At 40.0% G+C, this 13,915-nt stretch overlaps 1 protein-coding gene across 1 annotated transcript in view; it reads left to right on the top strand.

Annotated features, from left to right (window-relative positions):
• The first annotated feature begins 605 nt into the window (after window positions 1-605).
• Window positions 606-13,915, top strand: part of LOC149046256 (fibroblast growth factor receptor 3-like) — a 25,428-nt gene continuing 12,118 nt past the window's right edge. Inside the window, exons 1-6 of the mRNA XM_089206042.1 lie at window positions 606-1,012; window positions 1,279-1,320; window positions 2,327-2,575; window positions 9,856-10,029; window positions 10,746-11,015; window positions 11,808-12,131. Of these exons, the coding sequence (XP_089062168.1) occupies window positions 913-1,012; window positions 1,279-1,320; window positions 2,327-2,575; window positions 9,856-10,029; window positions 10,746-11,015; window positions 11,808-12,131 (1,159 nt within the window). The 5' untranslated portion in view covers window positions 606-912. The remainder of the gene's footprint in view (window positions 1,013-1,278; window positions 1,321-2,326; window positions 2,576-9,855; window positions 10,030-10,745; window positions 11,016-11,807; window positions 12,132-13,915) is intronic.

The raw sequence follows: 13,915 nt of genomic DNA, 5'->3' as shown, positions 1-13,915 counted from the left end.
GTTATAATGTTACTATCCAAACGATTTTGCCGATGTGGACAGTATTTGTATAAAATCAATAGCTAAGTTCTGTAATAAATGATATTTGTATAATTATCATCAGATAACAGTCATATGTGGCTGATTGTTTGTTTGATTTAACAAGTTATCGATTTCAATGTAATATATTGACGTACCGCGACGAGTTCAGTTTGTTTGTTAACCTTATGATGTGTTAGTCAAGTATTCCAAGGCTATGTTGAGCCACTAATTTACTCATCGAATGTGAATCTTTCTTTTCATGTTCACCTAAAATCCTCATCCTAACTGATATAACAGATTGTAAGTAGCCATGCTTGAACTATCATTTATCAGTAGGCAGGATAAAGGGTCGATAAAGATAGTTGAACAAACAAATGGATCCCAGTAGAGCGATTCAGACAGGATACTCTTCTCTGTTGATCAGAGGAGGTGTGGACAAAGATGTTGCATAGAAATAAAAACTTTTAATTGTTACAACAATTGAATTTCAACGTTTCAAGCCTCTGCTATATACTGGTGGAACTTTTACAGTAAAGTTGAAAATTAAAAATTGAAAACGTTAAAATCCTAGTTTGTTCCTTTTAACAGTTTTGCACGGTCATCCATTTGAAAAACAATGTCCCTCTCCTGGGCTTATAATATGATAAATTCCTTGACAGATGTTGAGAGAACACCAATGATGCTTATAAATAGGGAACTGTAAGTTGGGTGATTTGTAAGCTTCAAGCCATCAATCTTTTTAACTTGGAGATGTTAGTTCGAAGTCCCCTTGGAAATTAGAAGCTGGGTATATCAACGATAATAATTAAGTAATTTGGTATCCTTTATGGCAGGCAGCAGATTAATGCAGCAAAGGAAGTAAAGAGCATAGGTAGAGTGATAATATGACATATGACTCTTTGCGCACAACTCATTGTTTTCAAAGGTTGTATGGCGTGGTCATATTGGAGCGGCGTCTGCAAAGAATGCAACCAGTACCGGGAAAGAGTTGGTAAGTGACGAGGGAGTTTTGTTGAATTTGTGACTCACAAGTGCAATGGCGGGTTTTCGCCATTGTTTTACAACTTCAAAAATCTATACAGAATTTAAAAACTTTTATTCAAATGGAAAACTCTTATGTATAGATTGTAATGATAATTAGACAGGAACCTTCAGCAGTTATTTTCAAGGGATATTTTCTTTAAAAGAAATAAGATGACTTAATCTCCAATCTCGTTTATTACTTTTAAAAGATTATTTGGATAACCTTACTTCTAGAATTTAACTGCTCAAGAACTCAGGAATCACGGCCTTGTGACTGTAAGTGGTTTTAGATATGAGGAGTAAGTAAAGGATTCATTTTTTGGTAGAAAATGCTTCACAGATATCCTTCAACTGTATTTTGTTAACCGTCAAACTCTTTGTTAAATATACTTTGTTTTTACCAACAGAGTTGGTAATTTAGATTGGCCACCGTAAAAAGTATCAAAGCTGACGTTTGGAGGGTTAGCTCTGACGAAGCGCTAACGGTCGAAACGTTAGCTTAAAAAATCTTTTACGGTGGCTATTTTACACTTTCAACTTAGTTCATAAGACCCGAGAGATTTTGGAAACCTACCCCCCTTTTTCTTTGTAAAAAAAACTAAACAAAACAAAACAACATGATTCGCACTGAATTGAAAAAACTTAATTTTTTTGCAGGAGTTTCATTTTTACCGATTAGACGCTAGATTTACGTTTTGTCACAAAAAACAAAGGCAATTTTTCTTTCCTAGAAAAAGAAAGATCATAACAGTTTCATGTTAAACAGGCTTGATTTTCGCGAGTGGGTGCGAAGTATTTTTCCTAGGTGAGAATCATAGCTGCAAGCTTTGATTTTTACAGCAAGGGGGAGCTGGGGAGAGAAAGACAGTTGCACTAAGATTCTGAACGACGGTTAAGGAAGTAGAGGGGGAGGGGATGGGGATCAAGTTTTACATAAATCATTATTTTCCTTTTCAAAATTAAAAAAGCCCCCCTGAAATTAATTCTCGGCAAGAGAAGTCTGTCAAATTTATTCAATCCTTCAAGTGAATTGTGTTGTGGAGGGTTTTCCTAAGCTAGAGGTGAATTAGACAAGAGATGGAAAGCTACCTGACACCACGAACAAGCTCACTATTAAGCAAGTGACTTATGAAGACGCTGGTCAATATACATGCATCGCTTAGAACAGTGAATGAAAAAAAGAAGCAAGCTTTTACTTTTTCTCTTCTAGTTACTCTTCATTTTCTGCTTTTTTCTCGTATTTTTATCTTTTTCGAATTGTGCTTGTTAATTCCATCCTCAGGTCTTCCTGGAATTAATCCTGAGCTCAAGAATCGGTCGATTACATACAATTCATCTCTTCAGTTAAATTGCTCTCTAAGCGGTTTCCCTACACCTGAAATACTCTGGACTAAGGGTGAGATCGATCTTGGCAGAAAGAACACTCTCATGATTCGTCAAGCGAGGTTTGAAGACTCTGGCGAATACACATGTAGCGCTAAAAACTTCATAGGAAGCATCAAATCAACCTTTTGGATTGAAGTGAAAGGAGGTACAGTTCTCATTCATATAAACGAGAAGGAGTTCTGATTCATAATTTAAACAAATGTTCGATTATTTTTTTCATTACTGAAAAGTAATTTTTTTTCATTACTGCAAAAATTAAAAAAAAGACGATTCTCATTTTCCTAATCCGATCTACGGATTTTTAAAACACATAAAAAAGAAAATTAATTTAGAATCCAAAAATTATTTACAATGAAGCAATGATGACATTTTAAAAAACGAGTTTAAAGTAACTGGTAGAACAAGCATTATAGCACAACTGAGAGAAAACGTACGCTCTGATTGGTCAAAAATCGATCGACTATTGTCTCTGTAAACCCATAGAAAACTGAAATATTTTCCTCCCAGAGAAACGAAGCCATACTGGACGATATCCCAGATTTTAGTTTATCGAAAGCCTTAGCTTTAATGGAATAGAGGAGGACGCTTTTAATGCCGCGATAAAAACGAGCAAAATGTTGTTTTCTTAACATTTACTAAGTTTTCTATTTATAAAACGTAGTTTAACGAACTATTCGCGCCATTTAAAGCTTTAAATTTTGCTTTCAATTCGCTACATCCCAATAGGAATTTGATCACAATTTTACTGTATCAGCCCATGGAAAACCATTTGAAATGTTTTTCGAGGTTTCTACTTGAGATTCATAACCTCTTGCAGCGCAGAGCTATAACGCCTACTTTGTTTTCTCATTTTAACGTTGGGTCTCGTATTTATGCTGAAATTTTTATTTTAATCACTGAGCAGCGCCCAAATCATGTCACTCGAGGTTTTCTAAGCCCCAGAATAAAGGTGAGAACAGGCTGGCACGGACTCCCCATCTGGCTTTTGTGGTCGTGTCGCATTATAACCTTCAAATTATATTTTTTCTCCCAAGAGCGTGATTTTCCCTTTTTGTAAGAGATGATCGGAAGTTTTGTGAAGATTGATTCCAGCAAGGGCTGACTCCAACGTTCCATCGATATTTGTTTTAAATTTTTAACGGCCGAGTGGTACGTTGTGACCTTTTGGCGTTTATGCGTAAGAGCCGATTGCCTAGAGGCAAAGTTGACTCTTGACAGAGACCTTTCTATGATGTTTTGAAGGTACCCTCTTGCTTTGAGGTGTTGTTTAAATTTTAAAAGGCCCTCCTCTAATATTTCTTTCGGAGAGTTTGTTCTGAGCAATCTCATTGCTTCGCCTTTAAGGAAACCATGCTTTACGCCTGGTGGGTGGCACGAGGCGGAGTGCGTAAATTGGAAGGTCTCTGTCGGCTTGTTATGGGTTTTGGATTTTAGCAAATCTCTCTCCTCTAAACACTGTGGTATCGAGGAAGGTGATTTGGTTCTCTGATATTTCGGTCGGGAATTTGATACCAGGATGGAAATAGTTACCTCGTTTAATATCCATCTACTTCTTCTCTGTCTTAATCCAAAAGGGAGAAAACGTCTTCAATGTAACGTTTCTTATCTCTTGCTCGGGTTTCCCTTTGTTAAATTGATTTCGTTTCGATTTCCTCCATGGAAATATTGGCACATGACACTGCCCATTTTCGTTTGGGTCGGGGAAGTTCTCCTCATTGAATTGGAACAAATTTTCTTGAAAGATTAAGCCAAGCATTTCCCTGAGGTAGTGCGTTGGGATCAGTGCGTTATGGTTGTTGAACTTTTCGTATTCTTTGGTTTTTTTCTTCTTGAGGTATACTTGTGTACAAACTAGAAACTTTCATTGATATTAGAGTAGTATCTTTGCCTACCTTTGTTTTTTCTACTAAATTGATAAAAGCAGTGGTATCCTTCATATAGTTTTATTACAATTGCGCCATAGGCTGGAGCAGTGTCTCCACAAAACATTGATATTCTCTCGGTAGGGCCGTCGCCACCTGAGAATATAGGTCTACCGACCGGTATAGGTATATGTATTTTCGTGAGCTTATAGAATATTGGTATTCTAGGCGGATTGGGAGTTTGTGAAAGCCATTTCTTAGACATGTCATCAATGTGTTTGCTTTGACGCATTTGGTCAATGACCTCTTTTCTGCATGTTGTTCACTGTCGGTGCTGTGAGAGGTTGTAGTTATTCATGATGACTGTTGTACCTTTGTCTGCTTTTTTAAGGTTTAAAACAGAATTGTTTTTCAACTCTTTTAAAGCCATAATCTCATTGCGTGACGAATTATTTTTTTGGCTTAGTTACAGTAATCACTGCAAGTTGTATTTCGACATTTTCCTAATCGCTCTCAAGGGCAATAGAAGGCTGAACTGGTGGTATCCAGATAGGATGAACCTGAAACGGATATGGTTCTTTGTTTTGTCCGTGAAAGATGTCTTTGAGGCGCATTCGTCTTGAAAATTGTTCAAAATATTGCAAGAGTTGTTGCCTAATTTTACATTCGTTTGTCACGGATGTTGAAATGAATTTGAGACCTTTGATAGCATGCTGACTTGTCCGTCAAAAATTTCATAGTTTGAGAGATATTTTAGGATTGTTTCATTTGTCTCCCTTTCATTTTAAAGTGTGTCTACGCTCTTTGCGTCTTATGCTTTTTGTTCTGTTTCCGCTGTTGCTAAAGCCAGCTTTTTTAGAGTCAGAGAACATGTCATGTCACCGTTTCATTACTTGTGCATAATTACATCACATTCTAAAGTTCCTCGTTGCTCGTGGGTGTGAATAAATGAGTTCATCATGGCTGGGCGTGTGTTTATTCTTCGTCAAAAAGTATACTGCTTAACATGGTATTAGGACTGGTTTTCACAGCGAGCCAACCTCTCGTAGACACAACTCTACCATTGAATAGGTTCCTCGGCTACATCTCAAACTTTCATCAACATTTCACAACTGCACCATGCCGAAGCACAAAAAGTTTATCCTCGATGTACAAGCCGTGCGACCAACCGTGACCATAACCGTTACTGGCAGACCAGATTTCATGTTTAATGTTTACTCGAAGGCTACAGAAACCCCACTAAAAGCAGACTCACCAAGACTGGGGACCATTATATCGTCTCTAGTAGACCCTTCGGGTTAGAAATTCCTGCGACTGAATGGGACACGAAATAGCTTCCAAGATACCGAACGATGATGCTGGAAAACATTGGATTTGGCTTCAAAAAATCAAAGAACATTACACTGGTGCATGTAGTTTGATGCAAGACCGCTACCACTCCTGAGCAAAAATGTCACATGCAGACCAAACCTCTATTTCAACGTTAGAAACGCTGTACATATTGCCGTGGGGCGATGGTCGTTTGGCGTGAAGGCAGAAGAATTTATTAGGGGTAAGTTTCTCTTCGGTCTCAACGAATCCTTCAATCGCTTCCAAGAAGACATATTTCACAGAGATGGCCAACGGAAACTGGAGGATCCCCCTTTCATCCCGGCTTTCGTGGTGAATCAAGTTATATCGTTTGAGGCGGCATAACATACAAAGAAGCTTTTGGCTAATTCCACCACAGAAGAACAAGTTCAATCTCCCACTTCCACGACGGCGCACAAATTGGTCAAAAAAACCTCCGGGCAGATCAAGACCTGGATCCTACCCCAACAGATCTTGCTTTTTCTGTGGCACCAAGTGGCACCACTACCGTGACATATGCCCAGCTTCAGGCCAGACTTGTAGCTGTTGTCACAAAACTGATCACTTTGCAGGCGTCCGTCAACAGGTTGCCAAAGACAACCGAGTCTCCAAACCTACCTCCCATAAACCTACTCCACCGGGTCCCAGTCGGGGACACATGAGATTGGTGGAACAAGAAGAGCACTCCTACACCCTTCCCAAGGAAGGCATACAATATGAGAACTTCTTCACTCTCTCAAGCGGGCAACCCCCTGACACTGGCGTCACTACAACGGCGTCACCCTCTAACAAAGGCCATTTCGTCTTGTTTCTTTTGGTCAAACCAGACTCAAACTGCAGAGTGCAAGTTTCTTTTCAAATAAATTCGGTAGATACGTCAATGCGAATCTGGCCTACACTAGGGACTTGAACTCTGGAATTCATTTCCAAGAACTGGACCTCACTCTTTCAAGGTCTAGGCTTCTGCGGCCCACCCGTCGGTCTTGACCTGGATCCAGATGGCAAACCCATCCATGCCCCCAATCACTGCGAGCCCATTTCAAAGCTGGATGCGATCAAAGCGACTCTGGATGCGTATGAAACCACTGGCAAGCTGGTAAGAGTATCTCAGCCGAAAGCGAGAACCAACCCCCACCAAACCGGGAAGATACGGAGCTGCTTTAGACCCTTCTCAGACCCTCAATAAAGCCATTCGATGTCCAAAGTATATCATCTCCACCTTGGAAAAAAAAACATTCACAAGCTGTATGGAAGGAATAGCTCTCAAATAGGCAAAACAAACCCTTGTCCTTAAGATCATCTCTGATGACCACAATGTTCACACCATGGGGTCGCCACAGATGAACCAGGCAACCATTTGGCATAACCCCTGCATCCAAAGAATGGCAGCTCCAAATTCATATGGTGCTTGATGGCCTCCTTGGCTTTTGTATTACCGAAGGCATCTTAATCCCTGGCTCTGGCGCCAGTGACGTCCAATGGACCACGACCGCATCCTTATCGGCGTGCTCGGGGGATTTGAACAACGTCATGTCAAGCTGAATTTCAACAAGATGAAATTCCTTATTCGCAAAGCAACCTTCATGAGCCATGTTACCACTATGGATGGCCCCCAGCTCAACCCTGTCACAGTTAAAGCTATAATCGCCATGCCCACTCCAACCGAAAGCCAAGAAGTGTGCCGATTCTTAGGGGCTATTAATTACCTGGCAAAATTCTGCTCCCAACTTAGCAGCGTCACGTAGCTTCAATGCAACCTCAGCTAAAAGGACATGTCGTCCTTATGGTCAAAAAGGCACCAGTAAGCCTTTGATTCAGCAAAAGTCTTAGCCACCTCTGCAGCATGCCTGGCATACTTTGAGGTAACTGCGCCATTGATCCTTCGAGTGAACGGCTCAGACTATGGGCAAGGATCTGCCCTCTTACAACCCATCAAACCAGACAGTAGCAGTGCCCTTGACGAATTTTCTGTACGACCTATTGCAGCAAAAGGCCTAACCACTGCCGAGAAGTGCTATGCGCAAATCGAAAAGGAGTGCCTGGCTATTGTTGAAGCCCTCAATACATTTGAGTAATGGCTTTTGGGAAAATCCAACACAGAGTCTACACAGACCACCAACCCCTTCAGTCGATCCTCAAGAGGGACCTCGCCTTAGCGCCTAAATGTCTGGAGAGGATTTTGCTTCCCCTACGGCGTTACAAGTTTACTGTTTTGTACAGAAAAGATTCTCTCTTGCATTTAGCTGACACCGTATCCAGAGCCCCACGTCAAGACGAAGCCGTCAATCCATCCATGTCGGACACCTCCAGCCTTTACCTATACCACTCGCGAGCAACTACGCAATGCCACATCATCATGCCCCGACATGCACTTTCAGCAGCATTACCACCTCAACGGTTCGCGAAGAACTCAGCATTGTAAATAGTATTCTTCTCAAGTCTACTCGCGCCATCGTCCCTACCTCTCTCAGACCAAGTATGCTGAGCAAAATTGACTACTGCCATAGGGGAGCAGAATATTGCCTTCGTTTCCCATAGAAGCATGTTTTTAGTCATACCCTACCTGCTCCTAGTGTGGAAAGCAATTCTCCACTGACCATACTATCCCCTCCTGTCCCTATACGACCCTGGAAGCTCATCTCTCAAGATATATTTGAGTTCCAAAAAAAGCAGAGCCTAGTCACCGTAGACCATTTCAGTGATTTCTAAGAGATGGACCAGCTGATAAACACTCAATCCACCACCATCTTCGTGCTCACCAAAGCCCACTTTGCCCGCCACGGCATCCCAGTAAGTTGTTTAACAGACAATGACCCAAAAGCCGAAGAAGTTTAATGACAACGAACTTTACTAGACAGTGGGCTAACAGAATACAACCTCACAAGAGCACTCCATATCCTCAGTACCTTCCTTTTGGAACATTTTTCTTCTTTTTCTGGTTATTATCTTGTTATTATTGAACAATTGGTCCCATTAATTTTGTCTTGGACTTCGAAGACACTATTTGTTTGTATTTGCATATCTATATATAATTTTTTTTTTGGACGAGGTGGGTTGTCCTATCACCGTTGCGTCACTCGCGCATGATTGCATCACATTCTAAAGTTCCCGTATGAACGCGTGCTCGGGGGTGTGAAAAAACTAGTTCATAATGTCTGCCCACGTGTTTATTCATCGTCAATCTAGATAGTATACTGCTTAACAAGCACACCTATATTTTCCACCTATTTTATTTTCAAGTATATCAATAGACTCTTAAGTCAGAAATCTCATTCCTTAATTTGGCTATTTTGTCACTGTTTTTTTTTATAATGTTCGCCGAGTGCTTTCCTTTGAGCAGTTGCCTATTTGCATGTTTTTTCTCGTGAGATATCGTTATCGTCTTCTTCAGCAAGACTTTGAGTAAGGTTTTCCGCTAGAGAACTGTCAAAGGCGGACATTGGTGCAACGACGGTTTCGACTCTTCACGCGTCTCTTCAGCTGTTGTTTGAAGATGGTGTTGCAATAGCACGGTCTTTCAGGGAAAGGTAGAGTGCTGTTCTCTGGTCCGTTCCCGAGTGGAAATTGCTTCTGTGCCCTTTTTATACGTTGATCGTCAATGGAGTTTCCATTATTCCTATTAGTCCTTGATGTTGGTCAGGGAACCAATAAGGAGCAGGCAGGTTTCGATCTTACCCAATCTGAAGGTGAGAGTGAGTTTTAGAAAGGCCTTTTCTGCTGCATAATTCGCTTGAAAAGCTACCAAGACTCATAATTGAATTCTGTTACGGTTTCCCCGTAGTGTTTGTTTCCTATCCCCCTAAAAAGGAGGGGCTTAAAATGTTGTTTTTAGGCTATAGTTTGTGTATTGTGTATTTGTACATTAACTGATAATGCACTCCAGAGGGTTTGCACATAAAGGACGGGGTCTGTCTGGAAGCTATCAACATGGAATGAAGGTAAAGACAGACCGGCACGGATTCCCATCGCATTATCGCCTTTAAATTATATTTTTGCTCTCACAAGCGCGTCTTAATAAGTTTATTGCAAACCCTACGGCATCGCGCCAAATACCAACTTAATGAGTTTACCGTAACCAGATGTTGACATAAACATTCAAAGTAATTATGGAGAAAGGTAGAAATATAGACTGCACCACTTTCCTACGTACTTTATTTCGTTAAATGATCCAAATATGCCGTTTATCAAATGTTTTTGTTTACCGCATTGTCAGTGGATGGTGGCTGGAGTGAGTGGAACTCCTGGAGTATCTGTACCAAGACAGTTGGTGGTATACAAACAAGAAAGAGAGAATGCACCAACCCAGAACCAGGACGTCGTGGGAAACACTGCGATGGGACCGGAGCACTGTTGAGAGTATGTAGCAACATGTCCAGTTGCCAAGAAGGTAACATACAAATTGTAGCCTTTCTGATTTCAGTTGATGAAAACTTCTTTGTTGTAACAAAACTGAACAAATTCAGGAATAAAAGCTAGAATAACAACAAATGAATTGAACTGCTGAGTTTGGACTTTAATCACATAATCATCCAGGCGAAGTATGTGAAATGCACAATTTATCAAAAGTCAGGAGTTCATTTTAAGTCAGCAATCCTTCATAAATGGACAAACTCTGTACACGAACGGAATTCACCATGCTTTCTTGAAAGAAATAAAACAAATCTCCACTATCATTAGCACTAAAATATAGGTACTAAAAGATTGCCCCAAGCTTTCCCTGATATTTGTGGTTGCTCTGTAAGAAGTCTGCTCTATCTGCGCAATGGCGATTACGAATTTCGTTGGACTGCCCGTAAGCAATACCTTTTTAGCTAATCCGGTAATGCTAACTATCATCTAATGATAAGAAACATGCTCAAAAATGCAAGGGCCTCAGTTACTATATAACGTTTTGGTATTGACCTGCTGGCAAAGAAAATCATGTTAGCTAGACAGGAAATTCTTCCACCATAAACTGAAAAGAAATCTTTCAACGATGCAAGGACTACTGTTACTAGGTAATTATATGGGGACATCATCAACACAATAATTTACCTATGCTGGAGTAGTTCATGTTGTTTATCGTTATCCTTATTTATCAATTCTTTTTTTGGATATTTGAAGAATTTCCCCTGCGTTTTGAAACAGAGAAGAACCCATCTGTCGGTACAATGGAGATATTCTCAAACAACAGCTGGCAAAAGCTTTGTACCAGTCAATGGGATGAAGCAGATGAAAATTCAACCTGCATGGCCATGGGCTACTATAACAATGGTGCTAATGACACATGGTACGCAGAACGCGGCAATGCTACAGAGATGTCCACCCACTACAACTGCACCATTCCCACCAGATGTCAAAACGACTCGGAAAAGAAACAACAATTTTGCAAAGGTAATAATGAATTGCACTCATGTAATATCCACATGATCTCCAGAGATGGTAACTTGATAGATTTACTTACACTTCAGATATGAAAACTTTTCCGAGATCAATGATTGTTCATCTTCGGGTGTCTTTTACGTTCTAAAAAGGTGTCTATCGCTAAAAATCTTGCGGGTTTCTACTGTTTACACCCTAAGACGATTATAGTTGAATTACTGCCGAAAGAAGAACCTAGCTGCGCAGTTAGGCATTTGGGTTTCATGAACTTCATAACCTCCAAACCCTTCACCAAGTCTCCTTAAAACTATTGCATCCTTCTAGTTTCCTTTTTCTCTCTCTTTCGTGCAACTAGGGAATTTCACGATTTTTCACTCTACTTATACTCAACTAAACGCCTTATTCTTGATTATTCCGTGGGAAATGCTTTAAAATGACTTTCTAGTTTAAAATGTAAATCACCCTTTTGTGTTCTCCGAAAGCAAAACGTTTTCAGGAAAAGAAAACACGTCTTGAATGTTCCAGAATTATTGAAAAAACATCTACTTTTACAATTTAAAACGCAGTCACAAATCAATGCAAAAGAGGTTTGTCGTAAAACATTGCAGCAAGGAAACCACTTCGTGACAATGAACGATGCGGCCAACGTTCGAATACTGAATAATTTGCACCCAAAATTTCCCTTAAAACAAAACACTTAGACTGGCATGAACTATTTATCATTTCGTGATTAATAGGCATTCTTGATTCTTGATAATTAGTGTTTTCTATCTTAACGGATTGAACTTTTTGTAATTTCATAAGTTCCTGTTCGCTTGAATGGCGCAAATATGGAGTATGGAGGAAGAGTGGAAGTGTTTTACAAGGGGAAATGGGCAAAGATATGTAGGAATAAATGGGACTTTGACGACGTCAAAGTTATTTGTCGTCAACTTGGCTTTGAAGAGGCTTTGGCGGAATTCATTGGGTCAGACATAAAGGCTGAGGGAATACCTTTTGCAATGTCCGATGTCTCTTGCACCGGAGAGGAGTTTGAACTTGCATCATGCGATCGCATTGATGGAAAGTTAAATATTCCGCCTCAATGTCAATCGGATGACAAGGGTTCTCAAGCGTTGTGTCAACCAAGTAAGCAACTAAATTTTTAGGTGTGATTAGTTATGCTAGTTTTCGTGGTTGTCAATCTTCTTCCCATTGACCTTCTAAAGTGGAGGGAAATCAGAGTAAATTTAATACACAGATGACCAGAAGACCATTTCTCAAAACATTCTGCTGAAGTGTAACTCGCAGACAAGCATATAACTGTTCGCAGATTTAAAATTTGTATTTTACATTTCGCATATTTTGTAGCCCAATATATCCTAATAATTGTGGTGTAGTTTTTTGTGAAAATGCATGTCAGTTCTCGAGAAATAAATTTGTTCGTTCGACCGCTCAAATATGCACATTTTCACCCTAAATATTACCCGAGTTGTGTGACTTCATGTAACGAATTTACTTGACCTCCGATATTTCTGTCAACATAATCCTTTGTTTTATCATCTAAACTTAATCCCCTGTCATTATTGAAGCTGGCAAAAAAATATGTACTTTTTGGTGAATATTATTGTCCGACATACTTTTCCTATGTCGAAAAGTAGCACCAAAACAAAAACAGTTTTAACAATGACCGATATGACAGATTCTACTGAGCTTCAAGCTTTTAAAAGGCAAATGGATGGTTATAAAGTTACTGTAAAAATTTCCTTGTGTATTTATGTTGTTCTATTGTGAGACGAACTCAAAGTCCGGCACTAAATTTAGGGTGTGTTTACATTGAGGTGGGGGACCTCAAGTCGCCTGTCCCGATAATTTCTTATTTCATTTTGATCATGTTTACATGATAGGTGGGGTGACCCGCCTAGGCGGGTTGCCCGGTCTGCCAGGTAGGGTAACCCTGTCAGCCGGGGTGACAATTTGCCATGTAAATGTCTCAAGGTGGGGTAACCCGCCTAGCCGGGGTTGCGTTCATGACAAAAAGCGTGTATCACAGATAGTACGCAAGACTTCTGGAAAATTCATAATACCATCTTGTGCAAAATTACGGTCAATACCCACCCTGTCAGCACCTAACAACCCGCCTTTAACTGCTACGCTGCTACTGAAACAACGATTAGTGGCCACAAAAGTGACATTCAAATATTGTCAATTCAACATAAAAAAAAAAATCTTCATACAGGGTAAATATCCATTTGTGTTGGGATCAATTATTGCGTGGCTAGCTTATGATATAAATGGGGTAGGGGAAAGCACAACTTAAAACCTGGCCTCCTGGCAAGAAGTAATACCCAAGCGTAATATAATAACCGAAACAGCTTATTGGTCTTATAAAATCATAAATAACCAAGGTAAGAGTGTTATGTTAGATTTTTTTACAAATTGTAGTGATTTATGCCAATAAACGGCGGCGAAAAGTAAGCAAATTTTGCCGGACTTTGAGTTCGTCTCACGATAGAACAACACAAAAACACAAGGAAATTTTTACAGTAATTTTATAACCATCCTTTTTAACTCGTGAATTGTGCGCATGCGCAAGAGCGAGTTGTAGATATGATGTACAGAATGGCACTCGCTCGCTCGCTCGCTCGATTGGTCGATTCCTGTAAACTTTTTTTCGATTTTAGGCTTTTGAGTGCATTTGATAGTTTTTGGCGAGTAATAAACAAACGAAATGGCGACCTTTGTTGCTAAGAATAGGGGTGGGGTGAAAACGAAGCCAATGAAAATCTAAAAAGAGTTTATATTTTTCGTTTTAGTTTCAACAAGCGGCGCCAGCGACTGGTAGGCGTGCGAGGATTCACACTGAAATAAGAGAACAACCTTCGTTTTTTACAAAATTTTAATTTACAATCCTTGAACTTGAAAACAATCCG

The sequence above is a fragment of the Pocillopora damicornis genome, chromosome 5 (assembly GCF_964200805.1).
Source record: "Pocillopora damicornis chromosome 5, jaPocDami1.2, whole genome shotgun sequence".
NCBI lineage: Eukaryota > Metazoa > Cnidaria > Anthozoa > Scleractinia > Pocilloporidae > Pocillopora > Pocillopora damicornis.
Note: the sequence above shows the minus strand (reverse complement) of the source record. Positions and strands in the feature narration are given on the sequence as shown.